Below are 24,781 nucleotides of genomic sequence, written 5' to 3'. Positions count from 1 at the left end.
GTGATCTGTGTTGTTCCTTGCACCGCCATGTTGTAAGCGAATGTTGCGTACGGCAAGACCGCATCCCACGTCTTGTGCTCGACATCGACGTACATTGCTAGCATGTCGGCGAGGGTTTTGTTCAGGTGCTCCGTGAGACCATTCGTCTGCGGATGGTAGGCAGTTGTCCTCCTGTGACTTGTCTTGCTGTATTGCAGAATGGCTTGTGTGCGCTCTGCTGTAAGAGCCGTTCCTCTGTCGGTGATGAGGACTTCTGGAGCACCATGTCGCAGCAGGATGTTCTCGACGAAAAATTTCACCACTTCGGCTGCGCTGCCTTTTGGTAGAGCTTTAGTTTCAGCAAAGAGTGTGAGATAGTCTGTCGCCACGACAATCCACTTATTTCCGAAACTTGATGTAGGGAACGGTCCCAACAAGTCCATCCCGATCTGATGAAAATGTCGGTAAGGAGGCTTGATTGGCTGTAGTAATCCCGCTAGCCTTGTCGGTGGTGTCTTGCGTCGCTGACAGTCTCGGCATGTCCTGACGTAATGGGCAACATCGGCGGTTAGGTGCGGCCAGTAATACCTTTCTTGTATCCTCGATGGCGTCCGGGAAAAACCAAGGTGCCCAGCGGTCGGATCGTCATGTAGGGCGTGCAGTACTTCTGGACGCAGCGCCGACGGAACAACAAGAAGGTAGTTGGCTTGGACTGGTGAGAAGTTTTTCTTCATGAGTAGGTTGTTTTGAAGTGTTAACGCAGACAATCCACGCTTAAATGCCCTAGGGACAACGTCGGTGTGCCCTTCCAAATACTCGACTAGGGCTTTTAGCTCCGGGTCCCCTCCCTCGTTGTTGTTCGGCGAAGTCTTCTGCGCTAATTATTCCAAGGAAGGCGTCGTCATCCTCGTCATCTTGCGGTGGGGGTCAATGGGGGCTCGTGACAAGCAATCGGCATCTGACTGTTTTCGTCCGGACTTGTATGTTACAGTGATGTCGTATTCTTGCAGTCTGATGATCCATTGTGCCAGCCGTCCTGAAGGGTCCTTTAAGTTAGCTAGCAAACATAACGCGTGATGGCCGCTGACCACTTTGAATGGCCTGCCATATAGGTAAGGGCGAAATTTCGCTGTAGCCCAAACGATGCCGAGGCATTCGTTTTCAGTTGTAGAATAATTGCCTTCCGCTTTTGACAACGACCGGCTAGCGTAAGCTATCACGTGTTCATGTCCATCTTTTCTCTGGACTAGGACGGCACCGAGGCCTAGGCTACTGGCATCAGTGTGGATTTCGGTATCGGCGTGCTCGTCGAAGTGCGCAAGTACAGGCGGTGACTGCATGCGTCGTTTGAGTTCTTCAAATGCGTCGGCCTGCGGCGTTTCCCACTTGAACTCGACGTCACATTTAGTTAGCTGTGTCAGCAGCTCAGCGATGCGTGAAAAGTCCTTGACAAATCGCCTGTAGTAGGCACACGTGCCAACAAATCTACGCACTGCCTTCTTGTCGATGGGCTGCAGGAACTGTGCGATGGCAGCTGACTTCTGCCTGTCGGGGCGGTCTCCAGAGTTGCTGATGACGTGGCCTAGGAACAGAAGCTCATCGTAAGCGAAGCGGCACTTTGCTGGCTACAGAGTGAGCCCGGATGACTTGATGGCCCAGAGTACTCTTGCAAGCTGCCTAAGGTGATCGTCGAAATTTCCGGCGAAGACAACGACGTCATCCGAATAAACGAGACAGGTCTGCCACTTGAATCCTGCTAAAACCGTGTCCATCACGCGCTGGAACGTCGCAGGCGCTGAGCACAGTCCAAATGGCATAACCTTGAACTCGTAGAGGCCGTATGGGGTGATGAAGGCGCTCTTCTCGCGATCTCTTTCGTCGACTTCTATTTGCCAATAGCCAGACTTGAGGTCCATCGACGAGAAGTATTTAGCGTTGCAGAGCCGATCCAATGCGTCGTCTGTCTGTGGAAGGGGGTACACATCCTTCTTCGTGATCTTGTTCAGTCGACGATAATCGACGCAGAAGCGTAGGGTTCCGTCCTTTTTCTTTACCAGGACTACAGGAGAGGCCCACGGACTTTTCGACGGCTGGATGATGTCGTCGCGCAGCATTTCGTCGACTTGTTGCCTAATAGCTTCACGTTCTCGCGTCGAAACTCGGTAAGGGCTCTGGCGGAGCGGTCGAGCGCTCTCTTCGGTTATTATGCGATGCTTTGCAACTGGTGTTTGTCGAATCCTCGATGACGTCGAAAAACAGCCTTTGTATCGTCGGAGCAGACTTCTGAGCTGCTGTTGCTTAATCACGGGGAGACTTGGATTAATGTCGTAGTCTGGTTCGAGAACCATGGTCGTCGGCGTAGATGCGGTGGAATCGGAGAGGACAAACGCATTACTGGTTTCCAGAATTTCCTCGATGTACGCGATCGTTGTGCCCTTGTTGATGTGCTTTAACTCCTGGCTGAAGTTTGTCAGCAACACTTCAGTTTTCCCTCCATGCAGTCAAGCAATCCCTCTTGCGACGCAAATTTCACGGTCGAGCAGTAGACATTGGTTGCCTTTGATGACGCCTTCTACATCAGCGGGAGTTTTGTTGCCGACCGATATAACAATGCTGGAGCGAGGCGGGACGCTCACTTGATCTTCGAGCACACTCAACGCGTGGTGACTACGAGGGCTCTCCGGCAGTATTGCTTTATCTTCCGACAGCGTTATTGACTTCTACTTCAGGTCGATGATTGCGCCGTGTTGGTTCAGGAAGTCCATACCAAGAATGACGTTTCGTGAACACTGTTGGAGGATAACGAAGGTGGCAGGGTAAGTCCGGTCATGAATGGTTATTCTTGCCATGCAGATTCCAGTCAGCGTGATGCGGTGTCCTCCAGCGGTCCGAATTCGAGGGCCTTCCCATGCGGTCTAAACTTTCTTCAACTGGGCGGCGATACATCCACTCATTACGGAGTAATCAGCCCCTGTGTCCACTGAGGCGGTAACTGCGTGGCCGTCGAGAAGCACGTCGAGGTCGGTGGTTCTTTGACTAGCGTTGCAGTTAGGTCTTAGCGTCGGATCACGGCTGCGTCATGTTGAACTGAAGTTGGAACGTCGCGTCATCAAGTTGTCGTTCGTCGGTGTAGTCTTGCCTTCCTGACTTCGTCGGAACGGCGGCGTGTCATGTCGTCGAGGTAGTCTTTTTAGGCGGCGGAGGATCTTCGTCAGTTCGACGAACAGCAACCGCACCTCCATCAGTTGCTGCTTTTAGTTTTCCAGATATGGGCTCGCAGAGCAGCCCCGTGCTGGGCCAGTGTATGGACAGCGCTGCGGCGATAGGTAGCAGCCTGGTGACGGCAACCGCGACGGCCATCGAGGGCTCCGCTGGGTAGCGGCGAAGTAGTCGGCGATGTCACGAGGGCATTCACCCACCCGAGGGCGCGGTGCATTGACGGCGAACCCTCGCAATCCCAGGTCGCGGTATGGGCATCGGCGGTACACATGGCCAGCTTCCCCGCAGTGGTAGCAGAGCGGGCGGTGGTCAGGGGCTCGCCAAATGTCCATCTTCCTCGCGTAGCTGCACTGGGCGACGGGTGCGCGTGCTGGCTGCGGTGGCGGTGGACGACAGAATTGCGGCGTTACAGGGCCCTGGCATTGTTGCGGAGGGAGACCTTGACGGGTCCTTCGATGGCGGCGTAGGTCATCGGTTCCGGCAACCGAGTAAGACATTTAGGAGGTGAAACTCCCGTCAGCACGAGCGAGCGCGGGCGACCAGATAAAGTCACAATTGTTGTATGCGCCGACCGGGCCGTATACAGTGGCAGTGCCATGCGGTGCGCCATAGAAGCCGCAGCGAAAAAAAAAATGCAGCGCCTGGGCAGGCAGCTCCAGCGCGCTCTCGACGACGGTAATTTCTTTCCAGGCCACCAGCACAATAACGGCTCCGCGGGCTTGTGACCTTTTCTGGTCGCCACAAACAGCGGAGTTTCCACTCTTAAATGTTTCTTGCTCCGTGCTTCCGGCTGAGGTTGCGGTGATCGTGGTTGCACCTCAGGGACTCCAAGCGATCACTGAACCTCTTCTTTGACGATTTGAGCGATTGGATCCACTTGGGACTGCGACCTTGGGTAGAACTTCTGCAGCTCCTCTCGTACGACCACTCTGATAGTCTCGCGTAGATCGTCGGTAGCCAGTGATTGAACCCTGGCGTAGTTTGTAGAGTTCGTGCAGCGATGGAATTGCCGGATTCGGATCTCGAGTGTCTTCTCAATGCTTGTCGCCTCACGAAGAAACTCTTCGATGGTCTTCGGTGGGCTTCTTACCATTTTGATGAAAAGTTCCTCCTTTACACCACGCATCAGTAGGCGGACTTTCTTCTCCTCGGCCATATTCGGGTCGGCGTGGCGGAACAAACGGCTCATTTCTTCCATAAAGATGGCAACATTCTCGTTTGGTAGCTGCACTCGGGCGTCCAGCATAGTTTCAGCCTTTTCCTTGCGCACAACGCTTGTAAAGGTGCGCAGGAAGCCGCTACGGAACAGGTCCCACATTGTCAAGGCCGACTCCCTGTTCTCAAACCATGTTCTGGCGGCGTCTTCTAAGGCGAAGTAGACATGCCGCAGCTTGTCGTCGGCGTCCCAGTTGTTGAACGTCGCAATTCGTTCGTAGGTCTCCAGCCAGGATTCCGGGTCTTCAATCGCTGCTCCAATGGAAGGTCGGTGGGTGCCGAGATTGTTGTAGGATAACGGGGGACGCTGGGGCAGTCATTGGGGTTGTCTTGACCACGATCTTCTTTGTCGTCTCAGGTAGAAGGCCGTGCTCTGGGGGCAGTCCTTGCAGTCTGCGGCTAGCATGCTGGTCTGGGGCGATGTTGGTTCTGCCCTCGGGCTTGGGGCTTGGATCGCAGCTTTGCGGGGGCGTTCGGTACACGAACGCACAAGCACCTCCACCAGATGTCACGTGGTAGTGACGGTGAAGAAAGCAGCAATACGGTGAAATACAAAACTAACTTTTATCGGGCGAACCTGTGCCCGCAAAAACAGGCTACACTTATAGCACAACGATAGCGGTGAACACGGTCAGCGATCGGCGAAAATCTGATCAGCGGGTCAAGTGCGTCGGCTTTTATAGATCAATCGTCGAATGTTCCAGACTAATCGCTGGGACCCGCGCGCCTTCCACAAAGTTCTACATTATTCGCGTCGCGCACACATGCAATCAGATTACACAAGTTTCGGTCACAGACAGTGAATGGAACCATCGATAACATTCCAGAAACTTCCCACACATACAAGGGCGTCCTGCGCTGTGCCATAACATTTTTTAGGCATTGAAACGTGTCGCCTGATAAAGACAAGTACATGTGTCAATAGCATAGTACAAGCTGACCAAGTGTATTATCAACGGCTGTTGCAATACATTCATAGAATCAGTTTGTACTCTATTACTGACAGTACTATATATTACAACCTTCGTGAGGTAAAACTATGTGTACCACAAACGCGCACGAATTATGGTAAACAAAAACTAAATTTTCAAGTACCCAACGTCCTGAACAAATTTCCCTTTACAGATTATTTATTTTTATCTAAATAAGTGTTCAAGAAAAACACGAAATGACGTTTGATTGAAGGCGAAATTCAAATGCAAGAAAATGTATCTACCATTTGTTTATATGTTTATATGTTTCTCTCTATCTTTGTTGCAGACAAGTGCTGTAGTTGCCTTTTTTTCGTGTCTTAAGTCACCATTTTCAAAAAATGAAACGCCAACGGTAACGGCACACAAAGAAGGAACAAAAGACAGGACAAGGCGCTTTTGTTCCTTCTTTGTGTGCCATTACCATTGGCGCTTCATTTTTTGAAAGTTGTGCACCAACTAGCCCCACAACGTGTTTTACTATAATTCACCAGTCATGTATATGCATTGTATTTGTACATGTATAACTGAGTGCTTGCAGATTACCTTGCATATGTTTGTCTTTTTCCCGAATTAAGTTTAACTGTGTGCACTGGAGCGTTTTCACATATTTGTCGCACCTTCTACGTACATTTTTTTTGCCTTTATATTATTACTGCCAATTCTGTGGGTACCGGGGCCTCGTCAGGCCTTACCTCCTTTTGTACCGGTCCCCTCTTTTCCTTGAAAAGAACAATAAACTTCCCTTCACTTCACACACACACACACACACACACACACACACACACACACACACACACACATATATACAGTGCAGTCCACTTATAACGATATCGAGAAAGACGAAAAATATTATCGTTATAACCGATGATCGCTATATCTGGATTGCAGTTATAAAAAAAAAAAATTTTTTTTTTAACGCGGAACATACCTTTGCAGCTCCGAACTCCAATTCGCTGCTTGCTCTAAAGAATATATGATGTAGACAGTAGGCCGTAAAAAACAAACTTTATTTCTAGCGCCAATGACCGTGTCAAGGGTTAGGCGCGCCGAAATAGTCCGAAATCTGCACTTGCTTTTGCGGCAGCTTCAGATTCACAACCGCGGTGTGCATGGATTCCAGCTGCTGCGCGAACACTGGCGGCAATCCTTTAGCATGCATAATATCAATTAAGGAGTCGATCGACGACAGTGCACTTTGCGTGGACATCGTGGTCGGGGTCAAGGAGCCACTGTCGATCTCATTGTCACTGTCGCTGATGCCGTCGCCACCGTCGCACAACTTTGCCGTCTGTCGAGACAGCACATCTTCGGCGATCGCCTCGTCAGTGACTTCATCGCAGAACGAGGCAGCACTGTCTGCAGTCAAAAACTCCTCCTTCGACACAACACCTGTGTCACCAGTAGGAACGAGCTCCCAGAGCTCGGTATGTCAGCGACTTCCACCGGGTCGGTCTCAGCGGGTTGGGGAAGTTCGTCCTTACGCACAAAGCCCGCCTTCTTGAAGCAATTGGTGATGAACCACTGGTAAAGCGCCTCTTCAACATCGACGTACAAAGGGTCTCTAACCCTTTTCCGCTGATCGGCATGGCCGCTGATAGCTCCTGCCTTCACAATCGCGGTGCTCCCGGTTTTCAAGATGGTTGATATCGTTAACTGGACGAGCTCATACTTCTTCACGAGGGCACTCACCTTGAAGCCACATCGAGAGTCCTGCAAAATATCCATCTTCGTGTCAAGCGACACGGCTTTGCGCTTTGTCGGCGCCATCTTCTAACTGGGTTGAACCATTTGAACCGTTGGTTGCATGCTGCTCCGGTGGCGTCAGCCTGCTATCGCGAGAGAGACGCGGGACGGGCGCCACCGCACCGCTTTGCTTGTCGCTTCTTTTTTTCTTTCTCTCTCTTTCGGAGCGACTGTGGCCGACGCGCATGAAGCAGCTAGCGCCATCTTGTGGCGCGCTGCGCCTACTCAGCTATTCTCCGGTGCGCGGGCGGGGCGAGACGCGCTGCACGGTAATGGCGGCAGATACGAACTTACGGAGGTAAACATCGCCTCATCTCGACATCGTTCGTTTCAGGGAACTAAGCAACGCAAGTGTTACGATTATTTGGCACGGAAAACGCCGTCCAGACTGCAAAATTTTGATCGTTATATCCGATATGCGGTGAATAACCTATCGTTATAAATGGTTTTTTTCCCCATAGACCTAATGCATAAAATGACACTCTCACGTCGACCCATCGTTATAACCGATATATCGTTATATGTGGTATCGTTATAAGCGGACTGCACTGTATATATATTGAAACACCACGGTCGACACGACGCTTTATTCCAAGAAGGAAAAATGGCGCCGATGCAAAAACGAACACGAGCCGATGAATGATGATGACTTTGTACAGATGAAGATGAAGTCCGCATAAATGCTTACACTAATTTCCCCCGTGGACGGAAGCGGCCAGCCTGGCCGCACATTAGACAGTGGAACGGAGATGAAAGGGTTTCAGGCGAGAAACGTGCACGATTTCTGTTCCGCGGCAGCGTCGGTCGGTTGGGGCGTCAACAGGTGTAACGCGATAGTTCACCAGGGAGGTCTGCTCTATGGCTTTGTAGGGGCCAATATATCGAGACTCAAGCTTCTCACATAAACCGGGTGTTCGTGCAGGTGTCCATAGGAGCACATCGTCACCAGGGCGGTAGGAAATGACGCGATGAGAGGCATCGTACCGATGCTTGCGATCGTCTTGGCTGGCTGCAGTGTTCATGCGGGCGCGACGACGACATTGGGCAAGACGAGACACAAACTGGTCGCAAATGAATGGTGAAGCGTTGATGGGGCCAGAGAAGAAAGAAACGTCGAGTGATGAGGTTGGGTGGCGGCCGTATACTAAGAAAAACGGAGAGTATCCGGTGGTCCGTTGAACAGGCGTGTTGTAAAGAACGAAATGTCGAGTGATGAGGTTGGGTGGGTGGCCGTATACTAAAAAAAATGAAGAGTATCCGGTGGTTTGTTGAACAGACGTATTGTATGCAAATGTTACAAATGGGAGAATCGCATCCCAGTTACGATGATCAGGTTGAATATACATGGATATCATGTCACACAGCGTGCGATGAATTCGCTCTGTTAGGCTGTTGGTTTGAGGGTGGTAGCTAGACGTTGTCTTGTGCACGGTGTTGGACGCATGCAGAACTTGATTAAGAGTGCTTGAAAGAAATGCCTTGCCTCGGTCGCTCAAAAGAACGTGAGGCGCCCCATGATGTAGGTAGACAGCCTGCAAGAAGAAGGCCGCTACTTCTGAGGCAGCTCCTGAGCGTATTGAGGCTGTTTCAGCGTAACGGGTCAAATGGTCAACAGCAGTGACGATCCATCTGTTGCCGTCTGGAGTAGGTGGGAGTGGCCCGAAAAGGTCAATGCCGACGACAGAGAAGGGTTGTGCTGGACAAGGAAGTGGTTGTAGGGTCCCGACCGGAGCAGTAGTAGGTTGCTTACGGTGTTGGCAAAACGTGCACGAGGCAACATATTTAGCTATGCTCGTGGAAAGGCCTGGTATGCGCTCGTGTGTTTTGTGGTAACCCAAGTGGCCTGACGTAGGGTCATCGTGTGAGGCCTGCAGAACTGCAGTGCGAAGAGAGCGCGGTAGAACGGGAACCCATCGATGGCCTTCCGGGTGAAAAATGTACCGGTAGAGCACGTCGTCTTCAAACTTGAACAGTTTGAGCTGTTTCCGTAGCGTGGCATTGGGTGGAGATGAAACACCGCTAAGGCGATTGATGATACCATGGCAATAGGAATCGGCGCGCTGGTTAGTGGAAAGCACTGAAGGGCGGTTTGATGGAGTCAAGGAAGAAATCGGTGTAATAGACGAAGCGTCCTCCGTGCGGCCAATTTGAGAAGGTGGTGTGATGTGCTCCGATGATGGCGGTAATGGGCATCGTGAAAGAGCATCGGCATCTTGGTGCTCCCGTCCGGACTTATATATGACATCGAAATCATATGCTTGTAATCGGAGTATCCAGCGGCCAAGGCGCCCAGACAAGTTTTTGATCGTCGACAACCAACATTGTTGAACGAAAAAACCAGTCCAAAACACAAAGGACAAGCAAGAGGAGAGGTTCACACCACAACGACTGGTTGTCCTCTTGTCCTCTGTGTTTTTGACTGGTTTTTTCGTTCAAGTATGTACCAACTGGCCCAGATTTCAACCCTTCTGCAACCAACATAGGGCATGGTGGTCGGTCACAACCGTGAAATGTCGACCGTGAAGATATGGACGAAATTTCTGAATGGACCAGACAACAGCCAAGCACTCTTGTTCAGTTATCGAGTACTTCTTTTCCGTGGAAGTGAGAGTGCGGCTTGCATATGCAACAACCTTTTCGCAAAATTCGTGGTCGGGCTGCAGCAGTACGGCACCAATTCCGTGACCGCTGGCGTCAGTAAGCAGTAATGTGGGCGCCTTGTCATCAAAATGACAAAGAACAGGTGCGGATGTTAGAGCGCGCTTAAGTTCTTGGAACGCGGCTTCACACTGATCGTTCCAGTCGAAGGAACTGGAACTAGCAAGGAGCTTGTGGAGGGGCGAGGCAATGCTGGCAAAGTTCCGGATAAAATGCCGAAAGTATGAGGCGAGTCCAATGAAGCTGCGCAGTTCTTTTGCACGAAGTGGGCGTGGAAAGTTGAGCACCGCGGAAATTTTATCCGGATCGGGCTGGATGCCGTCTTTGCTAACGAGATGACCCAGGACTTTAATCGGTGTGCTAGCGAAACGGCACTTCCTCGTGTTCAGTTGAAGTCCGGCATTAGAAAGGCATGTGAGCACTTCATCTAAGCGTTGCAGATGGTCAGTGAAAGTCGAGGAAAACATGACGATGTCATCGAGGTAACATAGAGAAGTTTTCCACTTGAGGCCGCGAAGAACAGTGTCGATCATTCTTTCAAATGTGGCGGGAGCATTGCATAGACCGAAAGGAATTACATTAAACTCGTAAAGACCATCCGGAGTAGAAAAGGCGGTCTTTTCTTTGTCCGCTTCGAGCATTGGAATTTGCCAATATCCGGAGCGAAGATCAAGGCTGGAAAAGTATTGCGCGCCTTGCAACGAATCAAGGTCGTCATCGATACGAGGCATCGGATATACATCCTTATGGGTGATCTTGTTTAGCGCACGGTAGTCAACGCAAAATCGTACCGATCCATCCTTCTTCTGCACTAAAACGACGGGTGATGACCAAGAACTGGCGGAGGGACGTATGCCGTTTCTTTTCAGCATATCGGCGACGTTCTCCTCAATGATTTTGCGTTCGGCCAAAGAGGCTCGGTAGGGACGACGGCGTACAATAGTCTGGCCATCGGTGTCGATACGATGGAAGGCAACGGAAGTCTGTCCGAGTGACGAAGTATCCATATCAAAGGACGCCTGGTGCTTCGTAAGCAACTTTAGCAACGCTTCATGTTGAGCAGCAGTAAGGTCAGGACTTATCACGGAAGCAAGGGCAGATGAAGCAGATTTGTCCTGTTGAGGAAGAGCTTGCGAGGTGGCAAGAGGAAGCAGGGAGACTGGTTGGGTATCCACATAACAGGTCTCTACGAAGCCTTGAGGTAGGAGGATTGTCTCAGTGGTCGCGTTTAAAGCGATGATTAATGCAGAGCTTTCTTTGAACCGCACCAGGCATGAAGCGAAGACAATCCCACGGGCAAGACAGCGACCGTAAGGAGTGATGAACACGTCGCCATTGGTGATGTCCGTAGAATAGAGACTTATGATTTGCTCATGGCCGGGAGGCAGTACAGAATCGGCAGCAGTGAGAAAACGCAGTCGTGGCTCATCGGCACTCCCGCTGCAATGAACTGCCTCGGTCATATGGACTACATGTTGACGGCAAGAGATTAAAGCGGACGCTGACGAGAGAAAGTCCCAACCTAAAATTAGTTCATGAGCGCAAGGGTATAAAATCGCGAACTTAATGTGATGACGGATACCATCAATTAAGACGCGTGCTGTACAGTGGGCTGATGGTCGAATGATTGCTCCATTAGCCCCAATCAGGGATGATCCAATATAAGGCGTCTTCACTTTCCGCAGACGAGAGCACAGGTCCGCACGCATAACAGATATAGTAGCTCCCGTGTCAATCAGAGCTAACAAAGGCACACCCTCCACAGACACCAATAACATGTTCGAAGGACGTTCAGGAGGACTTGGAGCACTTCGCGGCGATGCAGTTTTCCCTCCAAAAACTGCACTGGTTAGTTTTCCGGTCGCTGGACATGGAGTTGGGAGACAGGTCGAAGTGGCGAAACAGAACGTCGGAGCGGCGATGGGGAGCGGCGTCTCGAGGCACGTGAGCTGAGTGCGGTGTTGGAGAAGGCGGCCGGAGATGGAGATCGGCGAATGGGCGGATTTTCGTCATAAGTGCGTTAAACGCGAGGAGGTGGCTCATCGCGTTCAAAGGCCGCGTAACCACGACGTTCGTCTTGCTGGCGGCGGCGGCAAAACCGGGAGATATGTCCTCGAAAGCCGCAGTAGTAGCAGATAGGCCTCGACGAACGCCAGGCAGGGTAGTAAGGCGGGTTCGGAGCTCAGGTGACTAAAGGTGCCAGGTGATTGTGAACAGGCGCAGGTGGTGTGATTGGAGACGGCGCGGCTGGCATTGCAGCAATCTGGGCATAAGAAGCCGGTTGTGAGCAGGGAGAAGCGTTGGTATGCTGGGCGTTGTGCAGGGAGGCCAATTCCTGCTTAATAATACCGCGTAGGTCAGCAGAAGCAGGTTGGATGTGAGCGCTGCTGCAAGGGGGTGAGCCATGCACTTGCAATTCCTCACGAATTATGGCTCGAATGATAGACCGGAGCTCAATACTGTTTGCCAGGGGGCTGTCGGAAAAGTCCGGTTGCAAGCGGATTGATTGCAGGGCGTCGAGGCGCTGACAGATGGAGACAACGTCCGACACCGCCGAAGGGTTTTGAGCGGCGAGTGCGTTGAAGGCAGTAGATCCGATACCCTTAAGAAGGTGTCGCACGCGATCAGGTTCTGGCATGGCACTGTCGACACGGCGGCAAAGCGCGAGGATGTCCTCAATGTACGAGGTATACGACTCGCCATAATGGTGGACGCGCTCAGACAGCCTCTTTTTCGCAACTTCCGAACGAACCGTGGGTGTGCCGAAAATCTGCCGTAGCTGCTCCCTGAAAGACGACCAATCACGGAAGTCTCTCTCATGATTCAGGAACCATGTCTTGGCTACTTGAGAGACGTAAAATGGCACGTTGTTTAACCTTGATGTGTCGTTCCAGTTGTTGTATTCGCTGACACGATCGTAGTTGTCGAGCCAGTCTTCAACGTACTCAGCAGGCAAGCCAGAGAAGATTTCAGGATCGCGATTTTTGAAATCGCGATCGCGATTTCAGGATTGCGGTTGTTGGCAGGGCTGGGAGTGGGGGTGGCTGGCACTTGAACCGAGATCGTGGACGCTGCGGTCTGGTCTTGCGACATGGCGGCCTCTTGGCGTAAGCGGCGTTCCGAACGTAGCTCCAGGAGAGATCTTGAAGTGCATTGAGGTCGAAGGGATCTTAAAGCGCCTCCACCACTTAAACACCACGGTCGACACGACGCTTTATTCCAAGAAGGAAAAATGGCGCCAATGCAAAAACGAACACGAGCCGATGAATGATGATGACTTTGTACAGATGAAGATGAAGTCCGCATAAATGCTTACAATATATATATATATATATATATGCGGTGAATTACATATAGTCATATGGGTTTTTTTCTCATATAGTCCTAATGCATAAGTTCATACTCTGAAGTCAACTCATCTTTATAACCAATATATATTATATGTGGTATCGTTACAAGTGGACTACACTGTAGAGTGGAGCCTTGTTGATACTATTTCATGATGTACGATTTCCCTGCACCAACGTTCCCAATCGAGAACAAAAATAAAATGACCCAATTGAGTTACACTTATCTTTTACTTGTTCATGTATTCCTGGAAAACACTATCTTTCGGCACGAACCTTCAATATATCGGCAAAGTGAGATCATACGATGCGTTTTCCGGCTACAGATCCCATGTAAACAAAAAAATCAAGAGCCGAAGCCGCCCGCCGCTGCAGCTTCTCCAGAATACTTGACAGCCTGTCTCGCATGAAAACACCGGCACAAACTCAATTCCGGTACCAGTAAATCTTCACCTCGATCGCAGCACGCTGCATTCACAGCTACCACCGCCAATCATATCGTGATAAGCATCTTCACCTATCTGTTTCACAGTGCACAGCTGCAGTTGGAAGCGCACTGCACACTTTTAATAGGCAATAACCCAAACGTGGCCCCGTTCCCTGCTCGAGACTGCAATCATATGAAACATTTTTGCCCGCTAGATCTCACGTAAACAAGAAAAGAGACAAGGCATGCGCAATCGAGAACAGTAGCCCCTGTCTGACGTGAAGACGCCAGCACGCACTCAGTTTCTTATTTCAGTACCAGCAAATCTCCGCCCGGGTCATCAAACGCTGCATTCACAGTTATCACCACCAAGCCTATTGCAATAAGCATTTTCACTGATCTGTTTTACAGCGCAAGGGGCGTAGTACCGTTGGAAGCATACTGCACGCTTTTAGTAGGTGATAACACAAACAGGTCGCAGTTCCCTGCTGCAGGCAGCGCGATGTGAGCCCCAGGTGGTGACATCTGGCATTGCTCACCAGCTCAATTTCGTTTCGGTTTCCCATCAGCATCCTACTCATCGTATCATCCTATTCATCCTAGCATCCTATAGCTGATGGAAGCGCAGCTGTTGCATTCGTGGCGGCACCCTCAGAACGGCAGTGCTTGCGGGGAGTATCGTTAGTTTATGGAAGAGCAGACACCGCTCGCGGGTTTCTCTTCCCCTGTTGCACTTAGCTTTCTCTATAGTTTGACGAAAGGCATTGGTTTGACGCATTCTACTTGACTGCCGGCTACATGCTACTTCTATGCTTCCTCAGTCGTCATAAGTGCTCCAGGCCTACTAATCATTCGGCACTCGTTCACAGCAGCATTGAAGAGGGCTGCCATCCCTTACGCCGAAGAAAGAAATCACTGCGCTGCGGGCCGCAAGTTCGATGTTTCTGAACGGGTGGTGCGAGAGTGGCAACTGCAGCGAAGCGAAAGTTTCACCTGTGACAGCAAGTGAGGAATTATGCTTGTGCCGAAGTCTGGCACGCTTTCCGGAGCTGTAGGCTAAGCGTGTGGCGTACGTCGCTGAAATGCGTGATCGGTCCATGACAGTGAATTGCAACATGGGGTGCAATCGGAGATGGTTGTTCAGTGCGTTTGTTCAGTTACCGGTGCGCGCGATTGGCCTGCTCCGCGCCGATGTTGCCAGCCACGGGGCACGGCCATGTTTTTGAAAATGATGACACGCTCCTGTCAATCATCCTCCCACCGAGCATTTCGTCTGCTAGGCGCCGAACTCGACGGGAGCAGGGAAGTTTGGAGCGATCATACGGCTTCGCATGGCGCGTCTGGTGGATTGGATTGGATCCAACCCGCGGCTGCGGCATGGCATGTTTGGATCCAAACCATAGTTTAATTCAAGAAAATGGCGCTTCCGTTGGGAACTTAGGTTGTTGCGCTAGCATTTCTAGAGGAAGAAGGAGAGCGGGTGGCAGTGCAAAACACATTTGAGAAAATGGCAGAAAGTGAATTCCGGCGTCCTTTTTGTTTCTCGAAACAAATAATTCGTTGGTTGTACAGCGAAATCTACCCCATCATCGGTGCCAGTGAGCCACTGGGATGTTGTCGCTGCCTCTTGAAAAGTGAGCCACTCTTCCAGTAGTTTCTTTTCCTTTTTTTCTTCTCGCTGTGCGCAAGACCACCTAGGGACGACGCAAAGAAACTAATAGTTATAAGTTGCAGTAGTCACACATACTACTATTTGAAAACGTGTTTGGGCTTAAGAAAAAATAAATTTTTTTAGATAAAAATTTCATTCATTTGGAAGACGAGAAACACTTTGTCTTGTAGTATACTGTCTGCAAGCAGACGACAAACGACAGAAGTGAGCTTCCGGGGAGGTCACCGCTTCCTGATTGGCTGTTCGCTCCGCCCCGTTGTCCCAAATTTTGCATACTGCCACTTTGTGATGCTGCAGCAACCGAACAGAACGCGTATAAAAAAAAATATCTCCGATCGCACCCCTGGCCCCGAAACAAGCCCAGATCTCAGCCTTTTAAGGACCTGCTCCGCCGTGAGTGGCTGGTGGTAGAAGACCCCAAAATTACACCAACCGGACCTGTCAAAAGAGCCTCCCTGATGGCTGCGTGTGGTTGGGTGCATTCGGCATGGGCTGCTGTTCCACAAGATGTGGCGAGGTCCTTTGCCAAATGTGAAATTTCGCTGGACGACGACGCACTGTGGGACTGTAGCAATGATGACGATGGCAGCACTAGTGAAGATGAGTAGTCCAGTGACCATGTCAGCTACTATAAATTTTTGTTATCGAATGCGTCCTCAGGTATGCTCTCCTTTTTTTTTCCTGTCACGCAATATGGGGGGGTCGACTTACATTCGAGTCGACTTAGAATCGTGTAAATACGGTAGTTCTTGTGGGCCTCCAGAAGTTGCAAGCACTTGTTCGCAATGTTGCTCCACTGCCACAGGCACAATACTTAACTGTTTTCAACCTTCATAGCAACTCCATACTGTGACTCGTGTAGCAAAATATCACATTGCATGCCAATATATAGGCAGTAACATTTGTTGTAATTTCAGAAGTTAAATACAAATATTGTGCACTGATAGAACAATGCTAAAAGCTATTAAGTTACGTCATCAGGGTGTCTAGCGATAAAAACAAATGAGTTCCATTTGTGAGTCGGGGTGCAACTTCTCTTTATGTTTAGCTGATCCATGTGAAAAGGTAGTCTGCGTCTGATGAATGGCAGTTCTTCATACTCGCAGTACAGTGTTCGGGGTGGGGTCCAGGCTTGGGAACACAGCAGACACCCGCCACCCATAGCAAATCTCAAACCCCAGTGAAGCGTGAGAAGTAAATAACAACCAATCAGACCAAGTTGTGTTTCTTCCAATAGGTTTCCAAAATTTATCGAGGGTTTTCTTTTGAGCAATGTCACTTGTATTAGTGTAAATGCATAACTTGGAAACGAATCAAACCAGTTGTAATGTAACTTAGGTGTGTGCACAGTCACCATCATCGTCATCAGCCTGGTTACGCCCACTGCAGGGCAAAGGCCTCTCCCATACTTCTCCAACAACCCCGGTCATGTACTAATTGTGGCCATGCCATGCCTGCAAACTTCTTAATCTCATCCGCCCACCTAACTTTCTGCCGCCCCCTGCTACGCTTCCCTTCCCTTGGGATCCAGTCCATAACCCTTAATGACCATCGGTTATTTTCCCTCCTCATTACATGTCCTGCCCATGCCCATTTCTTTTTCTTGATTTCAACTAAGATGTCATGAACTCGCGTTTGTTCCCTCACCCAATCTGCTCTTTTCTTATCCCTTAACGTTACACCTATCATTCTTCTTTCCATAGCTCGTTGCGCCGTCCTCAATTTGAGTACAATTTGAGTGTGCACAGTGTCGAAAAGCAAACTAGCAGCACTGTGGCTAGGCTGAATGCTCCAAACCTGGAAAGAGCATTGTTCGCATTTGCTTCCAAATTTCTTGCAAGCAAATAAACTGACAACCGACATGCTCCAGTGCCCTGTGGGCCCTGTAAGGCATTTTAAATAAATAAATAAACTGAATGAGAAAACAGCATTTTCTGTTTACACCACTAGACTAAAGCATGCTATCAAAACAATATGTCACCTCACGGCATAACATGTGTCCTGATAACTTCAGACCTTTCCAGCTAGTTATCCTCCTAGTTACCAGTGCCTGCGGACAAAAGTATATTAGAGAGAATATTCCTGCTGCTTAAAGCATTAGTAACACTAATGCTCGGGCAGAAAACTAAACTAATCAAGGCAAGGTACACGGCATGACTTGAAACGCAAGCAACATATTTATAATATATAAAAAGAAAACAGTGGTCTACTTGTCAGGAATAAAGTTGTCCCTACTGAAGTGTTTCGAACAAACCACCAGAGTGTCAGTCACCTTTTTCTCAATGTGCAAGTTCTTTATATCACTCTCTCTTGCATGACATCTGCTACTTGAGGGAAATGATGAAATGATGAATTGCTGTCTTTCCACCACAATGACACACCATAATGGTTCACAGCAAAATTCTTTCGACATCCTTTTTTTTTCCGGGCTTGTGCACAGGGCATTACAACGATTTGGGAACGAGGCAACATGGCAGTGCACGCTATAACTTGAGAACCCGCGGCTGAATCTAGATCGGCTGGTTCTAGGCACAGACACTAGCGGGCAAGCGGCATTTAGTTGGAGTCGAAAATAGGAAAACAACACAATGTATCTCATGCCACAATGATTCGCACAATGCTTCGCATTACATAGGTGTCAACTACAGTTGAGCCTGTCCAAATCTTTAGTTGCTTCGGATCATACTGACACGTGCACTTGCCTATCTTTATCGGGTGACCACGTTTCACCGCCTAACAAATGTTATCGCACAGCGCGGGATGTGCCTGCATGTATCGGAAGTTTCTGGAATGTTGTCAATGCTTCTATCCACTGTCTGTTGTCGCCGAACCTTGTGTTATCTGATTTCATCGCGTGATGTGAATGGTGTAGAACTTTTTGGAAGACACGCGGGTCCCAGCGATTAGTCTGGAACATTCGACGACTGCTGTATAAAAGTCGACGCACTTGACCTGCTGATCAGATTTTGATGACCGCCGATCGTGTTCGCCGCTACCGTTGTTCTTTGAGTGTAGCCTGTTTTTGAGGGCACAAGTTCGCTCAATAAAACGCTCGTTTCGTTAATCACAGTTTTGCTGCCTTCTTTACCGTCACTACCATGTGACAATATGTTTTTCCACTTAGTACGTTTTTTCCAGCGTTATTTGCAAAAACGTATGAATGAGGTTCTCTTGTACTAATGACAATCATTGCCAGCACCTTTTCAAAACAGTACGCTTCATGAGCAGATTTTTATTCCGCAGATGAAAAGTAATGCACTTGAGTGCCTGTGTTTGCTTTCTTTTTGTTTTTTAGTAAAATGAAGCACACAGAAAACTACATATCTTGCTCGGAGTCCTAATCAACATGCATACATATAGTAATCGGCTTTGATTCTCAAGGTTTCAACTCAAGGTCTGTTCAAAAAGTGCCTGAAACTGTGTAATTTTGTCAGCATAACTTTTTTATCATGTTCAGTTCAGTTTATTTCCAACACAATGTTGGGGGTCCTCCAGTCAAAAAAGTGGTCATAGACAACTTGAGGGGACCTTTAATGTCAATGTCTATATTTTGCAGTACAAAATAATCACAGTATGCTTAGAGTGAATAGCTTCCCCACAATAGCTCAAAATTGGTTTTACAGTAAAGCCTTGCTAACTTGATTTATTTTGGAAAATGGAATAATTTGGACTCGTCCTCGGGTCCTGGCAGGCATATACATTATTCAGTGCAATCAAACTTTGGTTAAAGTGAATGTGTTTGGCTGCACATCCGCTAATTCCGACAACTCTCAGAGCTTGGGTGAGCGCGAAACACTGCAAATATGCAATGCAAGAGAGCAAAAACGATGCTACCGCCTAAGCAAACCAAAGCGGCAGAGACCACATTGCTGTAGTCCGAAGCAGAATTGTACATGAATGGCAGCAATGCTTTGTGCCTATTTGTGCCTTTAAAAACCTTCATTCTTGTGTTTACCGCAGTGCATAACACCGCATCGGACGTGTGCCTTCATAACTGCGTAGTTGCCACCCACGGTTGTGTCAACAGCAACCGCGGTATCAGCAAATAGTAGTTTCGTTTGGATTCTGTGCAAAACTGTCGAGAATGAAAAGCACCGGCTACATCGCAATGAACAGAAGATCTGCTGGCTGTGCTTCATGCAGCCCACTAGTGAACAAGTAACTTCAATGAGCGTGCAGTAGTGAAAAGAGCATCTCAGATGAAGACACATGCCACGGCTGCGCTGCTTTTGTATGGCTGTGTGGCTGCACTGCGTTTCAGTGCAGCCACACAAGGGCAGTTGCGAGTCGTTCGCCTTTGCGAGTTCTAATTAGACACGAGATAATGAGAACTGCAGCTTCTGCACTGCTTTTGTGCCAAGTAGAAACCAGATTTGCCGATTCATTCAGTAAATAAAAACATGTGGACAGTAAGCATTTATCTTTTGTACCCTCGATAATTTGAGATTTGGTTAATTTAGACATTTACATTTCTGTCCCTTGAAATTCAAATTAATGTGCTTAAACTGTGCTCGTTACTAGCACTATCATTCATATATTGCTGGACTGCTGTTTCCTCGTTACTAGCACTATCATTCATATATTGCTGGACTGCTGTTTCCGATAGACACAAACATGAAATACAATACTTACAGATGTTCTTCAAGATGCACACTATTCCATAAAATATAGTCAATTGTTGCACAACTGTACAAATGAATTTTCTCTCAAGATTCCTATGTAGACTGACCTGTTTTTAGATCTAAGCATGATTCTATTATGCTTCTTGGCCAGAAACATGACAGTCACTAGGTATGAGTCACTGCTGTACGAATTTGTAATGGTATTTCATTAGTGAATAAATCCAATGTTCTTACATTTTCTCACTTTTGTACAAGTGCTGCGCCCTCTACAAGACATTTTTGGAGCTACTGCTGCTAGGCATTCATGTGTCTGTGGAGGGTGGTGCATATAAACAGTTTCCTCCACCTACACTCCAAGCTGCACAGTGAAGTCAACAACTAGACATAAAAATTCCCGTGGTCCACCAGAATGGAGGCTTCAATTGGTAGCACACAGTGGGTCCTTGTTTCTCTGGAACAAGCAGCTAGTTCTCATTACTGACATGGGTGCCAAACATTTGCTGACCTTTCTGTTGTAGGAACTAGCTCTCCGAACTGTATCTAGTGAGCACAAAGCACACTACTGCCACTGGTGCACAGCTTTTCAGTGCAGCCACACAAGTTCACAACAGCCCACAGGGCATGTTCAACCTCATGAATCCTTTACAGAACGATGTTGACTATTCAAAGGTCACATCCCACCGCCAGGCATTAAAAAGACTGCTGCTCAAGTGGCTGCGATCTCCTTTCTTTGCACTGCTGTTCACAAACACTCACTTGTTCTTCTTCACCCGTGCCTCAGGCGAGGGCATGTACTCAAGGCAGTTGGAGCAGTAGTTTGAGTCCACCTAGGTAAAAAAAAGAATTTTAAAACATATCACTTTTTCAACTTGTGGTGGGAACAGTCACAATAGGCAAGAAATCATTCTATGCTATAGGTGCAAGTCAGCATAAGTATTGCTAAACTGTGGACACTGTTGGCTTGCATGTATCCCATGCCTCTTCCAGCACAACATGAAGATTACGTTAGCACCATTATGTATTCTGCACCTGAGACAACAAGATGGATCAACAAGTTGATCCTGATCGTCATAGACATGCTTCCTGTCTGGATTGAAAGCTGTATTGCACCGCATTATAAAAGTTATGAGAACTATGAGAACTATCACTCACAGACAGCTCTATCAGTATTGATTAAGTGTGCAATTTCAACCTGATATAAGAGAAAGTATAACGTATTTGTCAACGTCGTGTTCAAAAAAGAAAAGTAGCCAGGCCAGAGAAGAGAGAAGTGTGGAAAGTAGCAACTGCAATTAAGGAATGCAATGCCAGTATTATATGTTGCCTTGTCTTGTGAATTATTATGAATCTGTTGTTTACGTGTGCCTCAAGAAAGTCAAGCTTGTGGGTTTCTCCTCCGTGCTCTTGGGACAAAGGAACGACAACACAGTAGTGCAAACAATCACAAGGGCATTTACTGCACCTTTCATAGATCAATGCCTGCTAGCCGAGTTGCTATCCACAAAACATGCCAATGGGCACGCGACAAATCTAGAAGTCCGACTCACCGCGACCGGATAGCGAGCGAATATGTTCGCCCCATGCTGGATCCCAACGCCTGGTCGTTCGCGCGTACTGTCACGCGAACCATGGCGCGTTCGAAGGCAGCCACGCGAGGCGGTCTCGCAGAAGCATGGGTCGGCGCGCGGGATGTCCACGCTGTTCGCCGATCTCCCAGGAAAGAGACAGCCTGTTCTCCCCTGCGCCCCCAAGTAACCCTGCCATGAGGCGGCGTTAGCAGCGCAACACTCGCGCCATCTCTCGCACTGCACCCCAACCACATCAACCGCCGCGGGCATCACGCAGGCCACGCGGCGAAGCCGGATTACAGGAGACGCGCCATGCGGGAAAGACATATCAGGGGACGCGCGAGAGTCGCGCATCCCCACAAGCTTCAATTTTTAAATGCTACACTATAAGATTCCATAGGAATTCTTCAGCAATATGTTGTTATATTTGCCATCTTGGTATCTTGTTTTTGCACTGCCGTGAATAAAGACGGCTCATTAAACTGCTGTATGGCTATGCACCACTTCTCTGTCGGTCTACAGAAATAGATTAAAATAACAGGGCGTCTACCAAGCTGGCATTTCCAAATTCCCCGAGTTTTCCAGGTTTTCCCTCAGTGCCTTTGCAAAATTCCCTGAGTGATGTAGAACTATGTTTTATGTCAAGACAGGCTGCAACCACATCGCCCGACGCTGTCGCTCTCTAGTCATCGTCATCATCATCATCAGTCTGGCTACGCCCACTGCAGGGCAAAGGCCTCTCCCATACTTCAACTACCGCGGTCATGTACTAATTGTGGCCATGTTGTCCTTGCAAACTTAATCTCATCCGCCCACCTAACTTTCTGCCGCCCCCTGCTACGCTTCCCTTCTCTTGGAATCCTTGAACCCTCTAGTAAGCTTGTGAAAAAAAATTAAAGAAAAACAACTTAATCCAATTTGAATACTAAGGAGTAGTGTTTGTGTTATTCAAAAAGAGAATAGAAGGGAAGGGTTAGTAAAATGCAGAGCAAATAAAATTTCTTCGAAAAAAATTGCAAATGGTGTCGGACATTCTCAAATACGAATAGAAAGGAAATGCACGTAGAAGCAAATATTTTCGAATACGAACTATTTCTATCAACTGATAGCTCAGTGATATGAGGCCCAAAGTTTGTCACAATTAAGACTCTCTCAACAGCGCGTAAGTCAACCTCAACTGTCCTGACATACTCTCAGCCCGCGCATGCCGCCTCAGTGTTGTGTTTCAATGCTTTAAAGAGTTTATTTTGGTTTGGATGAGGGACACCTGCATCTCGGCATCAGCCGACACTGTTTTTTAAACTCAAGCTCCTTCAAAACCATGGCAGCATGTTTCCTTTCCCGTTGATTCCTTAGTGAGTAGGTCCTTTCTGTTCTTGACTTCCTTCTGCCACTCATTTACACCACGGACCATTTGAAGCATCTTGGTCAGTCGCACAGTCCATGTCCAATTTTTCTAAACCCCCTAGGGGCCGCGAAAACGTCCGAAAAATCGGCCGGCTAGAAAAAAATGCATGTCATTTGCAGCCCTTAGGGGCTCAAACCGCCATAGGCACATTCGCAAACGCTCTGAAGGCCTGTCGGTACACCTTTTAGACATATTGGTGCTCGTACTGCGACAGGAAATACCGGGTGCACGCCTGTATAATTAAGAAATACATACTGCGTCCCGTGACGTTAACCGCTTCCCTTTTTGGTTATGCTTCACTGTAATACTTTTGCGCATGCTTCACCAAATAACATTTCGGTACAGAGGCAAAGCTGACTTTCGGGAACAGGCATTTTGCAACGCACCGTGCTCTCCAAGCTTCTAAGCCAATCACGAGGACCACAACGGCGGAGTCCATGCCATTGCTGACAGAAGAGAATTCTTTCAATAAAAAATGCGGCATTCAACGGCAAGAAGCTTCATAGCGAACGTCGAGGCAGCTAGGCCTAGCGCTGCCGCAGTGATGGCTACGGCTTACAGTGGATCTGCATGCGAGAGCGCCGGTTCGAGGCGGCGAGGTAATCAAAATGGCAGCGGTGGTGGCTTTTATTAATGCCATTTCGGACCTGCGGTCATGGCAAAACATCCGGAAAATTGGACAGCGAAGAGTTCTTTCGTCCGAAATTTCAGACGTTCTAATACATTGACTCTAGGGGTACATGGTGGTGCTGCGAAGCCGTCCAAGTTATCGGGAATGGGGAAAGTCGGTCGTTGACTGTACACTGGAACTCTGCCAGCTGACGACAGGGCGTCAAAGAAGATTCATTACGATTTCTGTCTGTTATTCCAGCCAGCATTACCGAGACTTTCGACCCTTTCAATAAAATTAGAGCTAATTCTCCCTGATAGAGGCACAAATTCCCTGAGATTTCCCGGAGTTTTTCCAGACTGCTCAAAATCCCTGAGAATTCCCGGTTTTCCCGGTTTTCCAGGTTGGTAGACACCCTGAATAAGATACTTGATTGAAAGAAACACTGATGTTCCCATTATATAAACCAGCTCCAAAAACGCCATAGAAAGCAATCACATTATATCGGTTATACTGCACCAACATTTAAAAAAATTACTTGGTTATGCATAGTTTTCTTCAGGCTCATAATCTCGAAATCAATATGGTTTCACTAGTGGCCATGGTACAGGGTCTTTGAGGTGACATGACTGCACTAGATAACAATTAACTAAGTGAAGATGTTTCTAAAGCATTGTCTACTCATTGAAAAAGTTTACAATTATGACTTCAGAGGACAATCTTTTGCTTTGCTCAGTGCTTACTTATGTGATTGCAACTAAACAGAAGCACTGGGCTCTGTTAGGAGCACATCATTAAACCTGTGCTGTGGTGTTCCAGAAGTCCTTGTGCAACCTTTATGTAACTGATCCTGGTGATAACATAGTACACTGCCATATTTTCCACTATGCTGACCACACTCTGTTGATATCAAGGCATGTAAATTACTTTAAAGCAGTCTTTAGCCTCCATCAGGATGCTTGAGTCTTCCCGATTTAAGCATAATCTAATTAACCCCTTCACTCTTGCTTTTGAAGTGCCCATAAACAGCCTTGGTAAAGGTACACTCATGACTGCACACTCTGACCAACTGCCTAGTTTTAGAACGTAGCTCTTAGGCACCTCTTCCTGTATTGAGTGTTGTCGTCCCTCACCGTAATTGAGCGAGCACGGAGCGCAGCGGGGAATGAGACAGCGATAGTGAAGAGCACGTGAGGAGAATAGCGGAGGAGAAGGGTATGGTAAAATCGTGAGAAGCGCAGTGCCACACCAGATGGGCTCTGCAGCGCAGACCACTACGAGATGGTGCCCAAGTAGCGCGCTGCCTGTTCACAGATGACGCCATCGATAAGGCACGCAG

General features: G+C 48.5%; 1 protein-coding gene across 7 annotated transcripts in view; it reads right to left on the bottom strand.

Moving 5' to 3' along the window:
• The window catches only part of DCTN4-p62 (dynactin subunit 4), a 446,441-nt gene that overhangs the window by 384,110 nt on the left and 37,550 nt on the right, over positions 1-24,781 (bottom strand). For all 7 annotated transcript variants that reach the window (XM_075678493.1, XM_075678497.1, XM_075678495.1 and 4 more), the window contains exon 2: positions 20,613-20,683. In XM_075678493.1, coding sequence (XP_075534608.1) covers positions 20,613-20,683 — 71 coding nt within the window. The remainder of the gene's footprint in view (positions 1-20,612; positions 20,684-24,781) is intronic.

Source organism: Dermacentor variabilis, unplaced genomic scaffold (assembly GCF_050947875.1).
Source record: "Dermacentor variabilis isolate Ectoservices unplaced genomic scaffold, ASM5094787v1 scaffold_24, whole genome shotgun sequence".
NCBI classification, from domain to species: Eukaryota; Metazoa; Arthropoda; class Arachnida; order Ixodida; family Ixodidae; genus Dermacentor; species Dermacentor variabilis.
This window is presented reverse-complemented; position numbering and strand designations above follow the sequence as displayed.